The 24,573-nt window shown below is 33.7% G+C and overlaps 1 protein-coding gene across 1 annotated transcript in view; it reads right to left on the bottom strand.

Annotated features, from left to right (window-relative positions):
- Positions 1 to 5,981: 5,981 nt before the first annotated feature.
- CNOT2 (CCR4-NOT transcription complex subunit 2) overlaps positions 5,982 to 24,573 on the bottom strand; it is a 180,270-nt gene continuing 161,678 nt past the window's right edge. The window contains 8 exon segments of the mRNA XM_072655367.1: positions 5,982 to 7,134; positions 12,945 to 13,089; positions 15,490 to 15,590; positions 19,462 to 19,511; positions 19,612 to 19,673; positions 20,966 to 21,122; positions 21,218 to 21,338; positions 22,383 to 22,507. Of these exon segments, the coding sequence (XP_072511468.1) occupies positions 7,048 to 7,134; positions 12,945 to 13,089; positions 15,490 to 15,590; positions 19,462 to 19,511; positions 19,612 to 19,673; positions 20,966 to 21,122; positions 21,218 to 21,338; positions 22,383 to 22,507 (848 nt within the window). The 3' untranslated portion in view covers positions 5,982 to 7,047.

Raw genomic sequence — 24,573 nt, 5'->3', positions numbered from 1 at the left:
AATTCTGCAAGGCCAAAATAAACATACCTAACTGGATAAAAGAAAACAATTTCAGTTAATGGAGGTAGCATGAATGAATGCTGGCTTCGTAAGCATGACCTGAGTTGAGACTTGAATCTTGGCCCCATCACTTGATTCTGGTAGTCTTGGGCAGGTCATTCACATGCAAAAGGATGTTGCGGGTTACATGTTCCTCAAAGTCCAATCTTCAGGCTAAAAATATTTTAAACAACTAAAAACATTTTTGCTTGATAATTCTGCATTTTACCCAAAAGAGCAGTTATTCCCAATATGCCTATAATTAAATAGCTGCCCAATTTTGCTTTATAACATGAAAACAACATACTATTAAAACCAAGTACCTATAGAGAAGGTAAATGAACCTTTGTCGCAGATGTGACAACAATCTTGGTAATGCTCTGGTCAGACTTCCCTAGGGGTTGATTTCTCTGGCTATAGCCTTTACAGTGGATCCTCTAGAACAAGCTCTCAAGTTTTTGTCATGGACCCCACTTGGTAGTTCCATTTGGTGAAGTATATAGAGCCCTTCTAAAAATAATACTTTTATAGTAATCTTGATAATCCGACTACTGATTCTATGTTAAGACCATAGCTAAAAGAGGCCTACTTATTAAAATTGTAAATTTCCAATTTCTAATTTTAAGATGATGGTGGTTCATATATGGGAGAAGGGGAGATGCTTTTAAAAATTACTAATCTTGGAGTCAGAAGACCTCCGTTTAAGTAATAGTTGCACTATTTACTAGCGCTCTGCCTCAATTTCATTTTTAAAATGGGTTAAAGCCCTCTACAAATCTTTAAACAGAGGTTCTTTACCTTTTTGTGTCATAAAAGTTTTTTTTTTTTTGCAGTCCAGTGAAGCCTTTGAGCCTCTCAGAATGTTTTAAATATATGAAACAAAATAATATGGGATTATAAACCAACTGTATTGAAATACATTTATAAATTTTTAAATAAATTCATGGGCCCAGTTTTAAGAAGTTTTGTCTTAAAACCGGATGTAATTTTGCACTTTATTTCACTCTTTTAATCTTCAAGGATTAAAGACTTTCTTAAAAATGTTGCCCATTCTCTGCCTTTTGATTTGAAAAGAAGCAGAACAAGGATCTTGGTCTCTGTTTCATGACTTAAGTTAGTATTAAAAGGAATAAGCAATTTTAAACAACAATAAAATAGCTGTAGAATCCATTCTTACATATATATATATAAACATATACACACATTTATACATACATATATATACACCTATGTGTGTATGCACATGCACACATATATTATACACATATTGTAAACATATACACACACATACCTAAAAGTAGTTTGATGCTTGGGAGTACATTTTTTTCAAATCCACTAATTGTATCATAGTGAATTCAGCGCTATAATACTATGATAGTACCTGAATCTCAGAATCAGGTAGTCTAACCTCTCACCTGGTGGAAGAATGCTAGTAATGGCCCCTTACCTTTTCAACTTTCTTATACCTTACTTCCCCACATATTCCACCATCCAGCTACACTGGTTACATTTGCTGTCCCTTGAACATGACACATTCTCTTGAGTATATTTTCACAAACTATTCTCCACACCTGAAATTCTTTCTCACCTGGTTTCACTGGCCTACTCCTAGACGTATCTCACATCTCCACTTCTGCAGGGGGGCCTTTCCCAGTCCCTCCTACTGCTAGAACCCTAAGATCTTTTCATATATATATATCTTTTATGTATGTAGTTATATGCATGTTGCCTCTGTTGGAATGTGAACTCCTGCAGGCAGGGACTGGGTTTTCTGTGTGTGTGTGTGTGTGTGTGTGTGTGTGTGTGTGGGCACATTTGTATCAGCAGCATATTTCTTGGCACACAGTGCTTATTAATAAATGCATATTGTTCATGGAAAGGAACTCAACTTATAAGGCCACCTACCTATTTGACACCCATTATATGAAGTTTTCTCTCCATACATTGAGGAGCCGTAGTATGCTCCCTTTTAATGTAAAGCAGCATGGTACAGAGGAATGAACATATCCCACCTTTGATATACTGTGTATGATCCTGTGTAAGACATTTAACATCTCAGAGATTTCGTTTCTTTACCTGTAAAATAAGGGGGTTAGACTAGATGGCATTTGAGGTCCTTTCTAACTCTATATCCAGATGACCCTAATGCTTTCTGAAGCAGTTAAGATATATACACTCTTTCCTTCCTAATAGCCCTTTAAACACTTGCAGATAATCTGTTATTAGTCAAATAACAGTCAAAAACCCCCACAAGTTCAGATCCAGTCATAATATATAAGCTGTGAAACCCTGGGCAGTTACCTAACCCCAGGCTGCTTCAGTTTCCTCACCTATAAGACAAAGGTAATAATAATGGCACCTACCTCCCAGGTTGTTGTGAGGAACAAAGCAGATAAATGTAACCATTTAGCTTAGTACTTGACACAAAGTAAGCTCTATATAAATGTCATCTGTTGTTAGGTGTGACATTTCTTGTTCATTCAAATGTTGTTCATTTAATATTTCCTAGAGCCATCACTATTACAGTCATCCTCCTCTGGGTGACCCTGAAGTGATATTTTTGCAATTTGCAATCACTGCAAATTTTGCCCAACCAATAATACAATAGGACCATTTACTTCTGAGATCTGAGCTTGAGAAGTAGAACCTTTGGTTAAAGAATCTTTGAAGGATATCAATGAAACTAGTAAATGCTTGTCCGAAGGGCCCCAGGGAAATCAAATACCTGGAATAAAGGGAGATTGGGGAATTATGAGTAAATTAAACTTATTCATACTGAAACCTTTTAAAATTCCAAGTGTTACCTCCCTAGTCATATATTACATTATACCTATGCTCCACGGAACGAACACTGGTCTGCAACCTCTTCATTTTCAAGATGAAGAAATAACAATAATGTGAAAGGGTTTGACTTGTCCAAGATCATAGAGACTGATGACAAAACGAGAACTCAGGGGCAGGGAACCTGTGGCCTCAAAGTCCTATGTGGCCTCAAGTCTGGGCCTCTGAATCCAAACTTCACAGAACAAATCCCCTTAATCAAAGCATTTGTTCTGTAAAACTTGGACTTAGTCAAAACGCAGAGCACAAGAATGTAGAAGGCCACAGGTTCTCCACCCCTGACTGGTTCTTCCCCTGGACCAGGCTCCCTTTCCTATATTTATATGTACAGTTTAGCATTGTGAGTTTTTGAGTAGCTTCATTATACTTTGCTCTTATTGAGCTCTCCTGATCAACTCAAATTCCTGTGGTCTCTGCCCCACTTCTCTCTTCCAGGGACTCTTATCAAACTAGGTTTCTCCACCTCAACCCCCACGTTAAAAGTTATCCAATTGATTTTCTAAACCTAATGGTGAGACTTACATTTATCCTATAAACTATTATTACCTTGGTTTCTGCTCAACCTGTCAGATAAATGTTCATTTTAAACCTATTATCTATTCTATTAGCCATACCTTCTAGCTTTAAGTCACTGGAACATTTGGTAAGCAAGCCTTGAGTACCTTCATCTAAAGCACTGAATGAGGCAAGGCCAAGGACGGAGTCTTGTGGCATGCTTCTAGAGAACTCTCTCCAGGATGACATCTACCCCATAATGAACAACACTCTTGGTATGTGTGATCTGATTCCCTGAAGCCTGTTTTATTGGCCCCTGTTTATCCAGGTCCCCCTGACATACAAAGCAACCATGGATAATTAAGTAGAGTAAATGTAGTTGTCTTGTATGATTACCGAAGTAATGTTTGTGCTACTAAGCAAACAAGGAATGTTTCTTTAAAAACCTTGTTCTGCTTTACCATCCTATGTTCAGTTGCCAAACTTAGGTTTTGGGATGGGGCAGAGAGGGAAGTACAACAAGGAAGAGGAGGAGGAGGAGGAGGAGGAGGGGGAGGGACTTAGTGTTTTATAGTGTCACAAAGGAGGAGAAGATGGGGAAAACACCAAGCTTTGAGGTTTCTTTAAAATGCAGACAAAAAAATTAAAGTGAAATTATTACCCAAGTCAATAAATTATTTTAAAGTACAAATATTGCATTCATTTTATTCTTAAATAGAGCCTATTACTTTGGCTTTTTTTTTCAAATTAAAGGCATTTTCAGGGACAGAAGGAGTAAAGTGTGTTCAACATTGTATGTTCTACTTAAAAGTATCCCAAGTAATTATTTTAAAAGAAAAGAATAATCCTTAGTTTTGGCATGCCATAGAGATTTAGTTATGCAATGTCACACTTCTGGAAATAGTTTGATAAATGCAGTAAAACAAAGGCTATTATAGCGTATTAATTTTAGGTTCAAGGGAGTTATTATTGTAGTTAGAATATTTTAGAAAAAAATCTAGATTTAGAATCAAAATTTGTTTTTAATACATATTCATATATTTTAAAATTAAAGAGATTTTAATAGAATTAAACCTAATAATGTGGCATGTATAATAATTAAAATCAACTTTGATGCATCTGCTGCCACAGATATATGGTTATTCAAATGTGCTCCCTAAACAAGGAATGTAGTAACTAACAATTACAGATTTTCAATGGTTTAAAAGAAACATAACCTGAATTTTATGTCAAGGCTAGTATTCTCTTTTGAACTTTCTATTTTCTAAAATTTTAGTTGCTTTTAAGTGTTTAATTTTTAAAAGAAGGAACCCCCCCCTAAGATTCTATTAAATTAGAAAATGGCATAAGAAAATATGTATATGGTGGTAAGATAAGAAAAAAAAATTTTTTTCCTGACACACATGCATTATACTGAGTGTCCCAAAAGTCTTAGTGTGGTTTTAAGCTTTAAAAGCTTAAGTGTAAAACTTCACTGACTTGGGACACTCTGTATATGTTGGTTCCTCTGAAATCTATTAAATATTTTTAAAGATTTTGTACTATCAAAATTAAGATTTAAGATAAAATTTTTCCAGTAGTGAAAGTTATGGCTTCTGAACGTTCTATTTTGTATGGAGAAAAACAAAGATCTTATATTGCTCTATGTGTCCAATCTGGTTTTGGATGCCATGTAGAAATTTTATTTTTAAATGAATTAAATATATTCTGCATAAATGTAGTCTTGATTTTTTTTAAAAGTGGTTGTCTAGGATTGCACTAAATTTCATTAAGTCTGTGAAGATCGTTTGTATCATAGGCAAAACTGACGTTAGATTTTAAGTATGAATTAACTTTTCTGCCATGAAGGTGCTTTGGTTTAAAAAAAGGAATTAATTGATATATATTATGTTCATTTTCTCTATCTCAAGATACATACAGAAATGTTGAAGTTAAGTTGCTATAACTGGTACATAAACACAGCAATGTTATTATTAATTTCAAAACATTTGATGACAACAAACTGTTTTCCACATAGAAAAATAGATTAAAACCTAGAATTAAAAAAATAAACTCATTGTTTTGCTGTCTTTTTCTTGCTTTGGTAACTTTAGTCTTTAAGCATTTAAAAATATATCTTTGGATGGAAAAGAACTCATAACAGGATAAATTGTGAAATCACACAGTGAAATCGAAGAGTTAATTTTCTCATGATTTTGTTTAGGTTTCTAAGAACTTGTGAATAAAAACCTCTTATCTATGAATAACAATGGTATTTTAAAGTGGCAAAATATCAGCTTGAAAGTAAATTGTGACTATTTAAGATATTAAAAGGGAACTATTTTGATAAGCCCCTAAGAGTATTCAGGATATTTATGGTGCTACAATAATCCATATTTTTTCCATGTTTTACATTTTATTCTTCTGGTTATACTAAGACTTTATTTTTGACCTACATGTGAAATGGTATATGATTTCATTAAGTTGTCAGCAGTTAAAAGACTTCCTTTTAAGTCTCTTAACTGCTGTACAGCATGATGTTTTACTTCAACAGGTATTCTTTTTCTCCATTTTTTCATTGCTGAAGAAATGACTTCACAAGTCTCAAATCAAAGTCCACACTGCAGTGAGGAGAGCTTTTCTACTTTATTACAAAGAGAAGAAGCCTTTATGTGGTCAGAAAATACAAGATTGATCTTTTTTTTTTTCTCTTCCTATGAAACGCTGCTGTTCAAACAGCCAGAGTGAATTGTCTCAGTTCACTTCTTTAAGTCCCATCACATTCACTTGGGTATGGATGTCCTTGGCTGCTGAAAATCTGGCCCTTTAGTGCACAGGGCGACAAAGGAGTCCCCTGACCAGCAGTTCCAGAATGTCCCGTTTTCATATATTGCATCCATGCACACCTCCTAAAAATGAGGTACAGCAGGGCAAACATTTTCCAAAATAGATGTCATATATATAATATATACACATTCGTACATACATACCTTTATTCATGTGATGTCCAAAAATTTAAAAAAAATGTACACATTTATTACAAAATCGTAACAAAGACTGGACAGTGTTTTGCTCATTCTGGAAAGATGAAGCTCAGTAATAACACAACCCTAGAAACCATCCAGAGGTTGTGGCCATATCTTTCTTCTAAACAGTCAGATATTCTTGCATTTAAGCTTGGCGAAAAACTGCCTTTCAAAAACAGAAGGGAGAAGTAAAATGAAGGAAGCAGACCTTGCTCATCTTTCCAAATGAAATACGAGAAGGATCTTCACATAAAAATGCACAAACATTTTTTTTTATTACCAATAGTGCTACAATGAACAATGCAAATTTTGTTGTCTAATTTTTTGGGGTTTTTTGTTTTTTTTTCTGGGTTTTTTTTTTCTTTTTTACATTTTGGAAACTATGTGGTAAACTTTGTCAGTGTACTTTTTTGTCATTTCAGATCAATGTCTGCTGTCCAAAAAAAATGGAAAAATTCAGACCCTGCTCAAACTAGAGAAAAACAATTACAAATTTAGTTGTTGGGCAGCACATAATTAGTAAGGCAGGACCTCAAATGGTGACCCTTTGCATGAGCCAATTGCCAGATCCTCAAGGAATTAAAACCAGGGTGCCTGAGCCACATCAGTTCTGCAGTTATGTTGAGTATTGTGCTGAGACAGCCATACCCCAAGAAAAGGGAAGTCTTTAGAAGGCTTGCTGAGCAGGGTTGTAGTTGAAGGATGATGGCAGATGAGGCCTTTCTTCTAATTTGTCATATTCCAGAAGGAACTCCTATAACAGAAAAAAATTAAATGTTTAGAAGATTTTATAAGGTCCTCTTGAATGCATCTTTTTGCCAAAACTGTACTTCTAGCTACACACACACACACACACACACACACACACACACACACACACACACACACACACACACACACACAAAATATACACCTACAGCCAGATACTATTCTTTTCTAAGTAAAATGCTGCACTGCAGAGAGGTCAGGTATACAATACATGATGAATAAAGGAAAAAACAATGCGAAGTTGGGCCTTTGTTGCCCAGCAATATGCATATGGTAAGACCTACTTCTTTGTTTCAATAGGGAAGCATCCAAAACGTAACTGAACATAACTTAAAGATTCCTAGCCCCACACTTGAAAGAGTAGTTTAAGATTCAGAGCACTGCAATAACAATACAGAAGAGTTGACTTGCTTGCAGTATTTTAACTGTCAAAGTGCTGAATGTCTATTTAAATTACTATAAACTTTAAAGAGAATATTAAATGACTCCTTTCAAAGTATGGGAAGTCACCTCTTCAATGTGCTTTAAATCTAGACCTTTTAAACAATATGGCCAAGCATTGTAGCCTGTTTTTATTATGCAGAAAAGAAAATTAGGAATTCTGTTGTTTGAATTTGGTTAATTTATACCAACCTATTATTAAACTGCATTAAAGTCTTAACAATTAGGGGGACACCTAAGGTTTTCTTGGTGATGTAAAAAAAAAAAAAATGAAGCCACCTTCATAATAAGTGCCTTATTATCAAGATGTGACTGAGGAAAACCTGACTTAGGGTATCTTATCTCTAGATCTGCTTTTGATTGAACTCTCCCAGTACCTTAAAAGTTTAAATGTTCCTTTAGGCAGGGAAACATTAACTAAAATTAAAACCACTAAACTGTTTTCCAGTTTGCTGACAAATGTTTAAAAACAAGTTTTACTGTGGTAAATTTCATCAGAAAATTTATATCCATAATCTGGTTAAGGTAATGAAGACACAGAGACAACATTACACTATTTGCTTAACAGTGAACACTAGAAACAGTAGAATAATTCATGTTATATTCATCTCCCTAAGAACTGACAGAACTTTAAAATTAATTTGCCATAAATTTTAGAGTCTGGTTAGCTAAATCTGTGTTGGAATAAATAAGTCAGTTCAGTTTTTCCATTCTCAAAGAAGATCTGTTTAAATTCTATGCATGAAACCTATATGAGATTCTGGTATTTTAAGTCAATCTCATCTTGCATATATACATCTTTAATTATGTTATTTATAAGGGGATTCTTTAAGTTCAGTTTCCCTAAATATCTTTAGTTTTCACCCTTTTAGTTCTGGATCAAAGTACCTAACAAAAGACCTAAAAGGTCTGTTTTTCATGATCATAAGAATTCTTGAAAATGGGCCACAAGCTTAAGGACTTAAAAGGGGGGCACAGCAGCAGAGGATTCAGCATTTCACTGCTTAGAGTTGTTAGGCCTATATTCCCTTAATATTCTCCCAATAACTGAGTAATTACAAAATCATTACCATCATTACAACATCAAAAGAAAGGCTTTTTATTGAATTATACACAGGAATAATCCATCCTCAGTTGTAAAAACTTCTGTAAGAAGGGTAGGCTTGGTGATAAATTGCAATAAAATAACACATATTTAGACAAAGGAGTAAAACAAAGGGGATACACTGGTACCACTAAATAAAATAGAGTAAGTCATTTCAATAGGAAGCGCTACAATAGGCACAGCAAAAAGAGGCATGAAAGTATGAGCCTGAAAGAGTCAACTGCTTGAGTGTTTTGAAAAACCTGATTTTCAAATAACTTTCCCTTGTGACAGAAATTATTCTTAACTTAAATGATATGGGTCATATATCCTATTTGAATTATCACAAAAATTTAAAAATATTGGAAGCCTAAGTATTAATCTGTATAAAAAACCTCAAGTTTCTTAAGAGTATTAGGAATAAGGACTTGATAATAAAAGTTTCTCCAGATGGATAAACTTATCACACTTTACTCCAAAATGCATTTGTGCAGATGTCAGGTCCAGCCCTAAAAGAAACAGAGCTCTTTTTCTAAGATCTGGAGATTATTTAGTACCCACCAACCCTATCACTTCACACAGGCTAGAGAGAATTTGTCCACTGTAAGAGAGAATGTCCTGTCTAGTATAATTTCTTGTTAAGTTATAAAACAAGAATAATAACACTTTCTTTCTCGTTAAACTTGTTAGTAATGGAGAAAGGGAAAATGCATTTATTAAGTACCTACAATGTGCTGGGCACTGTGCAAATATCACATTTGATCCTCCATTCAGTAACAACTTCCAAGGAGTTCAGAGTATTTTATATAAGTTCTCCTTGATAATTATAACTGTAACGCCCCCAACTTTACAGACAAAAGCTGACTTGGTTGATGTGACAGCATTTCTAATTTCCTAGGCATGAGTATGCTTATCAGTGCCTGCTCTGTGATCACTGGCTGCATCAGTCTTCTGGTTCCTAAGGCAGTTTCCCTGAGAACATCTCATTTCTTTTAAATATTAAATACAAGCCAACAAGAAAAGTTTAATTGTTGGATATGTCTAAATGTTTAAATTTGCATAGTTCTGGGATGCATATATGTTAAGGTGAACAAATGAAGTCACTGTTAATCTAATGCAAAGTAAAAGTAAATGATCATACCATTAAAAAGAATTGTTAAAAAAAAAAAAAAAGAATTATGTTGCATGTTCCTAATGCAACTACTTTACAATAGATTTCCAAAGCAATGGACAAAACTGCACTTTACGTGATTCTCTTTCTTTTACCCCACTGCACAGCTCAAGTTTTGTAAAGGAAATAAATTATTAGAATTATAGGATCACATGGTTCACAGTGGCCCTTGAAGATCATCAAATCTAATCTTTGCCAAAATCATGACTCCCCTTCTCCAAGATCCCCTTTCTAGTGCATGGGGGTTCAGTACTTCCTCCCACCCCAAAAGTGGGAGGGAAGTGCTCCTATAATATCTGGAGGCAGCTCCATTGCAGGAAGATCTTTCCCTCAGCTCTGCAGCCAATTTTTCTTCAAAGGCCAAGCAAGATAAGTCCATTAACTTTTCCATATGTAAAAAAATGATTCAAACATGGGAAAAAATTGAGATAAATTAAAGAAAAACAATGGAAACCTTTTTTTTTTTTAAAGTGTTTACCTGACTGAGGAATTTCTTCCACAGGAGAATGAAATCTTAATTTTATGATAAAAAACTTGATGTGGACAACTGAAATATAGATAATTGAAGCCAATTTCCCACCCCACCCCAAAATAATTATATACTTATCAAAGAAGAAAAATATTCTTTAGGCCTAAACTGCACAATTACCTGTACATTTTTTATTTCACTTTTTAATAACTTCTCAATTTTATTTTATATAATAACTTTACTTTCAAGAAAAGTATATGTAATATAAGTACTGAGAAAAATGTTTCAAAAAAGACAGTAGAGAAGCTCTGTAAATGCTAGTAAATGATATAATTTTATGTATTTTAAAGCTGTCAGTAATCATTCTTTTGATATGAAAATATGTTCAACTGTGTTTGAATAGAAAAATGAAAATAACTCGTGGTAGAAATGGTAATTCACGTGACTGTAGTAAAGACTGTCTAAAATCTCAAAATAAGAATTACATAGCTGAATATCATTTTATATTTTTACATACATTTTTAAAATACTTTAACAAACTGTCTTAAGAATGATTTGTTATTTAAAAAATAAAAAGACAACCTTTGTTTCATATTTGTTATTTATTTGTGGGACTGATCCCTCTATTCACCCTGCTTTTTCAAAACGAATGGCTATGGTTGATATCATTTGCTAATTATATTTTCATCCCTAATTACCACTGACATTTTAGTATTTTCCTATTTCTCATTTATACAGCTTTAAGGAAAGCTGAAAAGTGAACAATATTGTCACTACAAGTTTTCTTAACAAAATTTTCTGAATGATGATACAGATAACGAAACTGAGACCATACCATATTATCTTTAAATGTCCGTGTGCCTCTGTGGATGAAAGAAAATGAAACAACTCTTGATGTCGCTGCATTCAGAAAACTTGGTATGTTCTCCCCAAGTCGGCCCAAAATGCCATGTCTCCACTTTTGTTTTTACGTTTACATCCAAATTGACTCTACTCATTAAGTTTCTTTCATTGTCAATATGCAGCACCATTTTTTTTAAGAAGTCTAGGAGCAATCCCAGTGTACAATGAACTTATTTTTGTTACTTAAAGTGAAGGGAAAGAAAATTCTTTTTCATATGAATGAAAACTACTTGCTATTTAATTTTTTAATTCAAATAAGTATTACCTAATTAGTAAGTATTAACTAAAACATGAATTTACTTGATCTATCCTACATGTTCCTTCAAAAATATTTTCTGGAGCTTTACATAACAAGAAATAAAGACACCTGTGGGGTCAATTAGATGCACTATAAACACCTTTATTAGATGACCTCCCAACTCATCCTGTGTGAATTTGGTAATACAATCAATCAATAGCAAACATTACAATAATATGGTTGTAGTGGTGGAATAATAAAGAATGCACCTGCAAATCATAAGAACATAAAGAAACTGGTATGATGCAATACATTCTAAAAGAATCCAAAAACCATATGAATTAATATAATTTTGTGGGGGAAATCACATTAAGCACCCACAGAAAATTTGGGCAACTAATCCTCTCTGGGACAAAGACACACGTTTGAGCACTGGCCTGAATACTTCTACCCTGGCTACACTAAAGGAACATCCATAAACAAAGGACCACTTATTTGGAGGTTCTTCTTTTGGATTTATCTTTCTAATTTCAAGGCAAACAGTTCTCATAAAACATAGTACCTGAAAATATCTTCAATTTTGCTCCAAGATACAGAGTTGATTCTATCCTCATCCTAGCACAAATGCGCCATAGGTGTTATAAGTAATGAGATGAAACTTCACCTCTGATATGGAGAGAAACGAATCCTGAGACTCACTCTCAGAATCATCAATGAAATCTGCATTCAGGAAAATCCTGAATTTTGGGTAGCAGTATATATTCTCTAACCTTTCATATGATCCTGGATACAAGAGTGTACCTAGCATTGAAAGCAAGACAGTTTTGAAGTTGGTACAAGAAGAAGATATGATATCTGGGACAGTAAGTACCTTCCTATAGATTTTATTAGGAAAACCCATAGTGGTGTTTGTTGTTTATTTTGTTTTGAGAAATCATATGCTCATTTCTCGAACATGCTAGGTTTTACCTATACTTCATGCTTCTGGATTAATCTAATTTCCTTTTTTAAAAACAGTTGTCAAAGACTTAACAACTTTCACTGGAATGCATAAAATGTTGATGTGTAAAAAATATATGTATGTATTACTTTTAGTTAAATCTCATATTTGTTTAAGTAATAATATAAGAATACATGACTTTGGGATTGCAAGAGGGTATCTTTATTTTACAATTCAGTAGTCACAAATATATATATATATATATACATATATATATTTCAAATGTCACAAGGGCTTGGGCAAAAATTACAAATCTCTTTACTATGGTCAATAATTTTCCTAACTATTAATGAAATAAATAGTTTCAGGACGCCCTCTTGGTGTCTAAAATCAAGTCACGCAAGGAAGTGGAGACAAAAGATTTGCTAAGTATCTGGCACATTACTGGAATGGATGTATTGGTACGTATACATAAACAGATAAACAAAGAGGTTTAATAAAAAAGTTTAAATTTATACATTTACACATTTGCATAAGGAAAAAAATATACCTTAGCTACTTTCCTCCAGTTAAGACAGTCAAAGAAGTAATATGTTCCCCTCTCGTACGTATTGGTTTTCATTGCTGGCTCCATGCCTGGTGCCCTGGTAATCCATACTCGTTCTTCTTTGTGATATCTCCAATCTCGGTTAAAACTTTTAAAAGAAAAAGAAAATTGATATTTTTCTTGTTAACAATTTTTTATATATTTTACTTAAACATGTAAATTCTTTTAGAACTTTTCTAAGAAAAGCATTAGCTTACAGACATGAATAAAAATGCATAATCAAATTTGCTTCACCTAATCAGTTTGCTTTATTAATCATACCCTTTCTGTATTATGTATAAGAAGGCAATTTCATAGTATTTTTTGTTAGGAAAAAAATTTTTTTTACTCAATTATAGATCCCTTTCATTGAACAAAAGGTCATTTTATTGCTAATGAAAATGAGAAACACAAAAAGAAAAAAAACTTGAAAGTAAAACTAAATATTTACCAGATAATTTAGGAATTTTTTTTCTTTTACCCAACTGTATTTTTGATTATCAATTTTAATAACTAGTTGTCTTTATTGACTACCTACATGCAAAACACCGTGCTAGGTATTGGTGATGCAAACATAAAAAATGAAAATAATCCCTGTCCTTAAGGGGCTTCTATAATATTCTAAATGCATTTATATAAATACATACAAAATAAGTTTCTTGAAAGACCTATGCTACAGGAATCCATCAACAAGCATTTCTTATGTGCTTATGATTTTCTAGGCACTACAGATAAGTGATAAGCACCAGAACTAACTAGGGTAGTGACTAGGTTATGAAAGATGCCAAGAGATATTTGGATAGATTTACTTAGTAACTGATTATATCAACTATTTCTAAATATAACATATAATATATAACTTATATATTATCATATATAATAAATATATTTTCATGATTTGCAATTGCTGTGTAAAATTATAAAAACAGAATGACTAAAAATGTCCACGGATGACAGTTCTAAGACAACTGAATTAATTTTCATTTGTGTTATGAAACCTAAATTGGCATAAGTTAAAAGATAAATTAATTTGACCCTACAAAATTCATTTGAGAACTTAAAATCCAATAACTTTCAAAAACAATAAAAAAAAATTCCCAGAAGATTAAAATGGGCACTTGGGGAAGAATTTTAATGTATTTTTGGTATAGAATTTGCTTTTAGAAAAGAAATAAAATAGGATAAGTAGGATTTTTCAGACTCCACTACAGAAAACAGAAAGCAAAGAAGTGATAATGGAGAAAGTTGTAAAATGGGATCTGCTGTTTAGGTAAAATAACAAGAGAGTAGTAAGAGGCTTATTCAAAAGATCTGGGGACAGGGAGAAGAACTTGCTTTCTTAGGAAATCTGGGGAAAAATATAAATATTCCTCAGCTCAGGCAGTAAATGCTAAAGTAACCAATTTCATTTCCCTTAGAAAAAGTTTTCACTAAAATTAATAGTAGTCCATGATGCCTAATACACTCTAAATAAATATCTAAGAAACTGAAACTCCTAAATCTAATTACCTTTGTTTTTTTGGTAGTTAGGGCAAAATGCTAATATAGTTACCATGGAAGTCCAGCAGTAACAGAAGGTGCAGCCAACTTAGGGGCAAAGGACATTAATTAAAAGCTTTACTTAGGTAGATATAGGAATATTGGGCAAATAACATAAATTATTCCAGGAAATAAATGGGACTATTTGTTTTATACTAGCTACCATTCAATATGGCCAAGAGAATGCTAACAATGAGAATTACCCAGTTTAAAAAATCCAATCTTTTCAAACATGTTAAAGCCTCACTCACTCACCCTTTACCTTTGATGCATGTTTAAGATTTTTGTTTCCATTGTCCTTTAAACAATCTACTGTTTACTCACTTTTTCTGACGTTTACTATATAACTACTAAATTACTCAAAATATAATGAAAGTAAAAGTCTTAAAGATAAAAAAAGTAAAATGACATATTGTAAAAGGCCTGAGAGGACATGAACTTAAAAATATGGATGGGTAGACATGAATGACAGCAGAACTAAATGAATCAAAAGATTTGATCATTTTGATTGATTACCAATACATTTACATAGTTTCAGAAGCAACAGAAGAACTTTCCTTTGTAGTGGGCAGGCCCAATAGAAAAGCAAGGACTTAATGGATCCTTGCTGACTTCTTCACACTAGTCTTCATGAAATACATTAACTGGATCCACTTAAATCTTCTGGTCAAACTGATTCTCTAACAAATGGTTGAGCTATACATTATGCTAATTTCAACTTGAAATTCAGGCTGCAGGTCATTTTAAAAATAAAGCTTTATAATTCACAACTATACAGTAGCATACTATTATTCACATAATTTAAATATAATTTACTTGGTACAATCACTAAACTACATATTTTGGGGGAATTTATTATTTCTTTCAAAAAATAAACTAGCCACCACTATTTAAAGTACTATGTTTTAAAATTCCCAGTGACTATATGACTCTTGTATGACACAAAAGTGATCAAATATTTTGAACATACAGCTCTACTGCTGCTAAAAGCTGTAATACGTCTCCTCCATTCATGTAGTAGAGATAGAATAGTAGATCTTCTCCATATCGGCCCAGTTTTATTGCAGCCAGCTATAAAAGAAGAATATTCAAATAAAAATCAAGAACATAAAACAAGTATAAGAGTGCAAATATAAAAACACCATTTTGAAAATGAGAACATAAGACCACTTTTAACTTTGCAGCATGTTATAAACTGATTACAAAGAACTACAATTTTAAAATAACTTTTTTGCTTACAAGGGTTATAAGCACCACCCGCCCACAAATACTTATACTTTGCCTGACTCATGCAATGGTTTTCAAACTTTTTTTTCACTTTTTCACTTAAACAAAATTTTGAACTGATGAAGTAAAATCTTTAAGACTTTAAGAAAATTTGCTATTACTACTGGAACCAAATAATGAAGCAAATTTTATTTATTTATTGGCTGAGAAGTGGTACGGAATGCGGAGATGGGAGGGAAGAGAAAGAAAGGAGGTCCAGAATTACAATTTTAAGAAGCAAATGCCCAGGGTGAAAATTCTCTCAACTGCTACAGTTCAGCAACAATTTTATTCCCTACCACACTGGTGAGTTTACTGGGCTACTAATAGGCTGTGACATCCCCACATTTAGCATGTGTCAGAATCAGGACCTGAACCCAGTACTTCCTGACACAGAGGCTAGACTTGCATTTATTTAACCACACTGCCTTCTCAATTTAAAATACACAAAATAATATACTTTCAAGTCAGCTTTATTTAAAATCTAGTAATATTAAAAACAGCTTACTTAGCAGGGATATTGATGTTTGCTATACTTTCTATAGGAATACTGGATGTGATGGCTAACACATTGTAAGACATCTAATAATTTTCTTTTTTTTTATATAAACCAGTAACAGGAACAATCTTTTTATTTTGGAATATTGTTTATTTTAAAATTTTCGGTTCTGTTTTTAACTGTTCTGCATTGTGCTGTAAATGCTGTTGTAATTCTGCTAGATGAGAGATGATGAGGTCACCAAGTAAAACAGAAGAGAGAGAAGAGAACCCAAGACAGAGGGGTTTGGAGGACAAGCATAGTAATGAAGCACGGCATGAATGAAGATCAAGAAAACCAAGAGAAAAAAGACTATCATGAAGGGTCAATGGCAGTGTCTAAGGCTGTGGAAAGGTCAAGAAGGATAAGGGGTTCAGAAATTAGATTCAGCAACTAAGAGATCACTGGTAACTCTGGGGAAAAGTTTTAATTTAATGAAGAGGCTGGAAACCGGACTGCAGATTTAAGAAGAAAGTGAGAGGAAAGGAGATGGAACCATTAATTACAGAAGATTTTCTCAAGTAATTTAGTAACAAAAGGGAGGAGACATATGACAACACATAGTAGGAAAGAATGGCTAAAGTGAAAATACTTTGAGGATGAGGAAGATATAGGCTTCTTTGTAGGCAGTAGGGATGATAGAGGAACTGATCTGCTAGAAAAGATGGGATGGAAATGGGATGTATATAAAGGGTTTGCCTTGGCAACAAAGGCCACCTCCTTCACTTGAGACAAAGTGATAAAGTGGAGATGATGCTGGAAGGCAGCAGAGTAATTTGAGATGAGAACAATGAGGAGGGAATAAGAGGGAACTCTCAGCAAAAAGTTTCATTTTTTTTTCCAGTGAAATATGAGGCAAGGTTGTCAGATGGGAAGATCAGGACAGGGGAGATGGGATTAATTAGAGAAGTGTAAAAAAGGGATTAATTAGAGAAGTGTAAAAAAGGATTGCCTTGCCATAGTGAGGGCCCAGTTGAAAACAGCAAGACAAATTTGTGGTACATTCAACATGATTCTGTGATTTTCTGTAGCCTGGTTCAGTAGCATGTGAATAAGTGGAAAGGTGGTGGGAATAATCCAAGGCTAAGGTTGGGCAGGGCAAGATCAGTCAGAGGATAAGGGATAAAGAGACTGGAGAACAGAGGACAGTTTCCAGTTGAATTGGTTCACTAAGGGATCAAGATGAGGAAGGGAGGAGAATATAACCAGTGTAGGGATAATGGCCTGAGGAAAAACTGAGGGGCCCAGGCATTGGGGGTCACAGTGAGAATAAAGAACAGGTTTTAGAGTGGGTAAGGTAAGGCAGAGGGAGAGGTGGAATGAGAACAAATTGTGATCAGAGAAGGCAATTTCAGATAATGGCAAGGTGAGTGAATTCCTACCTTGGTGTATAGTTGAGGTGGGGTAGAAGAGTAAGCTTAGGGAAGTAAGTTGAACTAGGAGATTAGGGATACTGAAGTCCCCTACTATAAGAGCAGGAGTTAGGAGAGGAAAGATAAGACAGGGAGTCAGGCACTGAACTCACAGAGCAAAGAAGAGTGTCCTGAAGATAACTGCTACCAGAATCTGGACCCAGTGGTAAAGAGATTGAGTGAAACTTAAAGGAGAGGTTACTGTGTGATAGTGGTAAAGGGAGAACCTGGAAGTGGCAATGGGGAGTAAAGAGTATTCCAGAGGATATGAGTGAAGGTACAATCTGAAAAGATGAACATGAAAGCTGCGCCATCAGGAGGGAGTCAGATCTCAGTGAATGCAAGAAGAGAGATGGAGAAAGGAAAAGATTTAAATGAAAGCAGGCTTGTTTCCTAAGGAGGACCAGGTGACTTAGGAGGTCTCTTTCAACTCTAGATCTGTGTGGAGAATGTCAACAAACTAGAGTGTAGATGAAAGAGAACAAATGTGCTGGATATGAAAAATAAAAGACGAGGGTCATTACTAGAGATAATTGTTAGTGATGAAGGGTCCAAGATTTATGCGTACCATCCATTTTGAAGCAGCCCTTTTGCCTAGTAATCAAAGGCTCTTACAATCTGGTGCCATCTTACTTTTCCAGCTTTATCTCATTTCTACTCCCTAAGCTTGTACTCTCCATTGTTTTCTCACTTTTGCTCATATTCCTCTTAAACCTTAAGACCTTACCTCACCCACTTTGCCTATTTAATTCCTCCCCATCCTTTAAAACCCAACTCAAATACTATAAAATGTACCAGACTCTTTGGCTGACGACTTCCCCATAGCACTCATAGTATTTTGCTTCATGCCTCTCTATTTATGTTATCAAGTAAAATTCTACATTCTAATTAATCTGTATTTATATTTATTCCCATCCCAGCCTATATACTCCATGAGGGCAATGGCATATCACCTATAAATCAATAACAATTATTTGTTGGAAGAAATAGTTTGAAAACTAGGATCAGTTTCTTTGCCAGTTAATGATTTTAATACATTTGACTCAACTGGCTTTCACAAAATTAGAGAATTTTGAAATCTACTTAAAATAAGTCCTCAACAGTTAACACATTTGTTCCCACTTAAATGCCTATCACTTAGTTTCAAAGAATTTTCCCCACTATGCTATTCTATTGTTAAAAAGTCTAACACAGTACTTTTTAGTGACCTCCTCCTCCCCATATTTCTGCTTATATTGGTTAAAAAGAATTAATTCAATTTTATATTCTCTATTGTTGAAATTAAAAAAAAATTTCTTCTTAGAAATTGTTTAGATCTTTGATGTTAAGATTTGTTTTATAAGTAGACTTAGAAGAAAACTGCATATAATGAGATGAGAGAAAATGTATTTCACAACTCAATGTTTAAGCATATGACATCCACTGGAGAAAATTTTTCAATGAAAGGGGCAAAGACTGCTACATTTGTGTGCATACTGGCAAAGGTAATGCCAGTATGCTGTCACTGACTGCACCGGAGAGCAGAATATCAGTATCTACACATAATATTGGGTCACCAAGAAACCATTTGGATGTATAAAGGGGAAAAAAAGGAACATGAGGAGATTAAATAGAATTTTACATAATTAAAAAAGACAAATTTTGAAATGCAGCATTAAAAACTGTAAGAAATGTTTCAGTTGTCACATAATTAAACTTACGTTAAGGAGAAGAAAAACATACTCACCTTATCTCTAATGTGAATGTTCGTTAAGTACTCAGATGGAACGTGGAAGTCTATATAATAAAAAAGGGGGGGGTGCTGATTACCTACTTATCTACAGATATTGGGGGTAAAATTGAGGGGACAAGTTTTAATGTGAATAGATTCCCCTACCTATGTCTTGAGGTCGACAAGGTGAAGATGCCCAGGGTGATGCAAATTTGGGATAGAGATTTCTGAACAGGAAAACAAAAATTACTATGAAGTTAGTAAAATTTTCCTCAAAAAAAAAAAAAAAATATATATATATATATATATATATATATATATCTATCTGTCACGAAGGATTTAGTAATACCATAATTATCAAATTTTTGGGAAAAGATACTACACAATAATTATCTATAAAAGGTCCTTAATATCTCTGGCACTAAGTTCCACTGCCGCAATTTGAAGGATTTTTATTTTATGAATTAAATCAAAGATACAAGCTTCCTCCAATTGCTGACTGATGAAATAAATAGCAGAAGCAAAAATTAATAAAGTAAAAATCAGAACAACATAAAGGGATATTTTTTCCCTTTTATATATTAACCCTAGACATGTAATGAATACAAAATAGCCTCTGAAGGTATAGGTCAGATTTGAAAATTTCTTTTATTTTTTCCTTGGGGCGGGGGATGGGGGAGGAGAAGAGAGCAGAAATTATATAACAATTTACAAATGAAGAACTTAGTTACAAATGAGGCTTAATCTCTGTATACTTTGCCTACTTTTATAATCAAAACAATTTTCCACCTTTTATGGGGTAACTTCACCAGTAATTCACTCAAGCATTATGATTCCCCTTCTACTTTTAGCATGTTTCTTTAAGTATTTTGCCAAACTAAATATGGGACAACTGATGTCTTAGTTTTATTATAAAAGGACTAATACTGTAGAAATAGCACAATTCTCACAGTTTTAGTTAACAAAGTGCTGTAATTTTTCAAAAGTCAATTTAAAACAGTAATTATCTAGTGGAAGGACAAATCCCATACTGTTAAATTAAGACTTCTGGATTACAAATAGGACTCCAAATTAAAATACTTAAAGGATTGATGGATTAAGCAATTATCTGGGCATATGACAAGTAGGTATTTGGTAGAGGCACTTCAGTTTAAAAAAAGATAGTATTTTCTAAAAGTTTATAAAAAGATATAGAATGTTGATGTATCAAAGAAAAATGAATGAGTACATCTTATTTGAAAGGACAATTACAAAGCTACCGTAATGCCCACAGGGAACACTATAAATTGCTAGTTTGAGGGAAAGCTTACACAATGCTATAGCTACACCAATGACTTTCTTCAAAATGTATGGGGTTATTTTTACCGAAAAGAAAATTTGAATTTCACTGACAGTACATTTCAACGTTTAACTTAGAAGACAGTTTTACTCTCTTTTTTTTTTTACTTAGCATATAGCCAAAATGAAAAGCAACATAGCTATTTTAAAATGATTTTGTTTACCGAGAAAACAGACTTACTCAGGAGAGTTGAGATTGAGGCCTAGTGTTGTTAAGTCACTTCCTAATGCAAGATGTACCATTCCTGGGTCTGTCTCTGCCGCTCTAATAAACGTCAGCAGGCCAATCATTCCAAATTGGTCCGTCACCATCCCTTGAGGAATGTTAGTAACCCGACCTAGATGAGAACACCACATTGACTTTACTTTTAAGGAAAAGAAGTAATGAAAATATGTTGAAAAAGGTGTTAAACTGTCTCGTCTATAGGCCCACCATCAGGTAACACCTGGATCCCTTTTTTCTGCTGGTTGTTGTTTTGTGTTGTTGAACTTTTGTCTCCAGGGAATTTAGGTCCATCTGTACTTGAAGATGTCTTACCAGATGTATTCAAATTCTAAAACAAGAAAGAATTTTTCAAAAGTGAATGTAAAGTTGGCTATCTGTAAACACTCTCGATGTCACATATTTAACAAACCTTCATTATGTAAATGGAATCACAACTTAAAAATATCTGTAAATCACATTTAATTTAGTGGAAAGTTAATATCTCTTCCAAAAGCTATAACATTCTATTCCATCTCTGAAAACCTCTAGAACTCAGGTTCTTAACCTTTAATGGACTCCTTGAAATCTATCCATGGACATCCGGTTAAGAATCTCTGTTCTGAAGTCTCCAGGGCACCCCTTAAAACAGCCAAACAAACTTAGAATTAAGTTTTTTTTAAAGTACAAGGCTATAATTGATAGTCACATTTCTCTGTAAAGTCAAGAAGCTAAAAAAAATTATGTGGATAGCTTTATGTTTGGGAGAACTTTAAATACAATTTTATAAAGGCTCTCCATCAGAAAAAAACCCAAATCATCTAACGTTTTCCATAAACAATCACTACTACTGCTTAGAATATGTGATTTCTTAAATGGTTCTTAATCTCCTTATGCTTTTATCTGTAATAATAAATATTATTTTCAGTGAAAGAGATACTTCATAAAATGTGAACAAAATAGGCATGTTGGGTAAACCAGAAATAGGAAGCCTATTTCCTTGAATCAACACAAGAATAGAAACGGTAGAAAGAGTCTTCAAAGAGAAAATTCATTCCAGAAAAATATAGCTCCTTAGGAGGTAATATTTCAAACATCAATGGCTCCAGGTGACAGGGACTATAATAAAATTCTAAATTAACTCTGAGAATATCAACAACAATTTGCAAACTGATAGAAATAGAGAATAACAACATCTTCTGATGAATTGTTTTCTACATTACTAAGAGTTTACCTATTAAGAGTATTTTAAGGGTAGCAGTTTTGTAATAATATATATTCATATAATATATGCATACACACATATATTTAATATATGACTTCAAAATGCCAAATATAGTTAGAAAAGAATAGCCACTTACAAAACAAATTTAAATAATGATTTATAATTACTTACAGATTTACTGTCCTCATTACTCGTTGTTGGATCTTTATAGCTGGAGCCTGGCAATGCTGGAAAATCTTCATTGTGTATTGAAAAGTCCTGGGATTGCTCACTTGCTGGTTTTGTTACCATTCCAACTAGATAATGAAAACAGAATTACAGATGTTTTAAAAAATCCTGATGACCAACATTTTGCTATATATTATTATATTTTAACTTTCCTTATGCTAATAAAATGGATCATATATGTATATTTAGAAATATCTGTGCTTTTAAGAACAAGGCATAAATATGGATTTCTTTATAAATTTAATATTTAGAATCTTGCTACAAAAATGTTTTATTTTAATGTTGGCCTATCTCTTAATATCTTTCTCTATAAAATAATACAAGGGAGGAGAGTGGTAGCATTATAGCACTAGTTCAGTGCCATATTACAGGTGCTTAATATTATCTGATATCAGCAACAGTAGCAGTAATTCTTTTATTTAAAAAACTTGCTTTCTTTAAAATGTTAACTAGATAATATACACACTAGTTAGCTTTCAAACACAAATGCATAAAGTAATTTTAAAAAGAACATGCCAGTATTCTACTTGAAAATGACTTACAGGGTGGGAAAATTGCAATCAATTATATAACAACTCCACATTATTTCAGATTTCTTGTGGACTCCATGTTCTAGATGTATAACATGCAAGAACTGGGAAGTAATCCTCCCACTATACTTGGCATTGGTCAGGCCCTTAATAGAGTACAGGGTCCAGTTTGGGGCTCCACAATTCAAGTAGGATATGGAGAAACTGGAGATGGTCCAAGGAGAACAACGGAAATGATTAAAGGGATGAAAAATTGGACCTATGAGGAAAGGTTAAAGACATTAGAGTCTGAATTAAAATTTAGCTAGCTAGGTACTCAACTTCCTGGGCAGATCAATTCTCCTTATTTATGGAACACTGTTTTGTATACTTCCTATTATGAAAAAGATATTTCCCTGTTTCATGACCTGGAGGCCCTACAAATCCTTCTTGGTTAGAAAACTTAAAGGACTTTGCTGTTAAGATGAGAGCCTAACCTTTTAAGTAAGTTATCTCTACTCATGATCTACATCAAAAATTTCCAAGGATGTAAATTTTCCAAGTGTACAAAAGAACTCACACCACACGTGCGATTATTACCTGCCTATCAGTTCTATGTAGATTAACTATAAATTACAATATTGGGCTAGTTTCAATTTTAACTCTTCAACTCTGTCATTCCGTAATTTTGCTTTTCAATGACATATGAACAGGGGGTTATAGGAGACTGAATTATATACCTCAGTTACACTGGTAGCTACTAAAAGTTCATATATGCCCTTTGGCAATTCACTTAACCTCTTCTGGACCTCCCTTTTCTTGTCTGGGGAAAGAGGAGATGACTACATTGATTACGTTAGATGTTTTCTAAGGTCTACTGCAGCTGAGACTCTATGTTTCTAATCTACACAGACTACAAAATAACTTCCTGCACCAGGAGAATGATTTTAAGACAGTTATTCACTCGCAGTCAAAGCTCACACATGACAGTCCATCTTCTTTCTCCCTTCCTTTCTTTGCCTCCTGCTTGGAATGTACTCTTTTGCTCACCTCAATCACAGAGAACCCCGTTAAGAAGAAGCTCAAGCATCACCTTCTCCATAAATTCTTTCCTAATTTCCTCCAATTTCTAGTGCTTTCCCTCCCAAACTGTCCTGTTTAATTTACTGTAGATTATATTTATGCACAGACACTTCTTACCCCCCTTATCACAAGCACCTTTCAAGCAGGAATGGTTTAATTTTTTCATTTGTATCCCTGGCACCTAGTACAGTGCCTGGCCATTAGTAAGCACTTATTAACTGATTAACATTAAATATCTTCTCTGGGAAAATACTTCAAATATTTGTGTAAGACAGAGCAAAGAGAAGACAGTGGTGATTAAGGTCAACTGAGGACTGAAGAAAACTGTGCCTGTATAGGTCTTTAGAGAATTCCTGTGGAATGTCTATGCCTCACTGACTATATCTTCACATTTCAAAATTCTGAACCAAATATAATCAATGAGATGTCTTTTAAAAACATTTTAAATACATTGCCTTTCTATATTAATAATTCTAATCAACTGAAATACACTCACTGAAATTTCTTTTGATTTGCCAATTTAACGGTCCTCCCCCACTTCT

This window comes from Notamacropus eugenii, chromosome 3 (genome assembly GCF_028372415.1).
Source record: "Notamacropus eugenii isolate mMacEug1 chromosome 3, mMacEug1.pri_v2, whole genome shotgun sequence".
Taxonomy (NCBI): Eukaryota; Metazoa; Chordata; class Mammalia; order Diprotodontia; family Macropodidae; genus Notamacropus; species Notamacropus eugenii.
The sequence above is the reverse complement of the archived record's forward strand: the minus strand, read 5'-3'. Positions and strand labels throughout refer to the sequence as shown.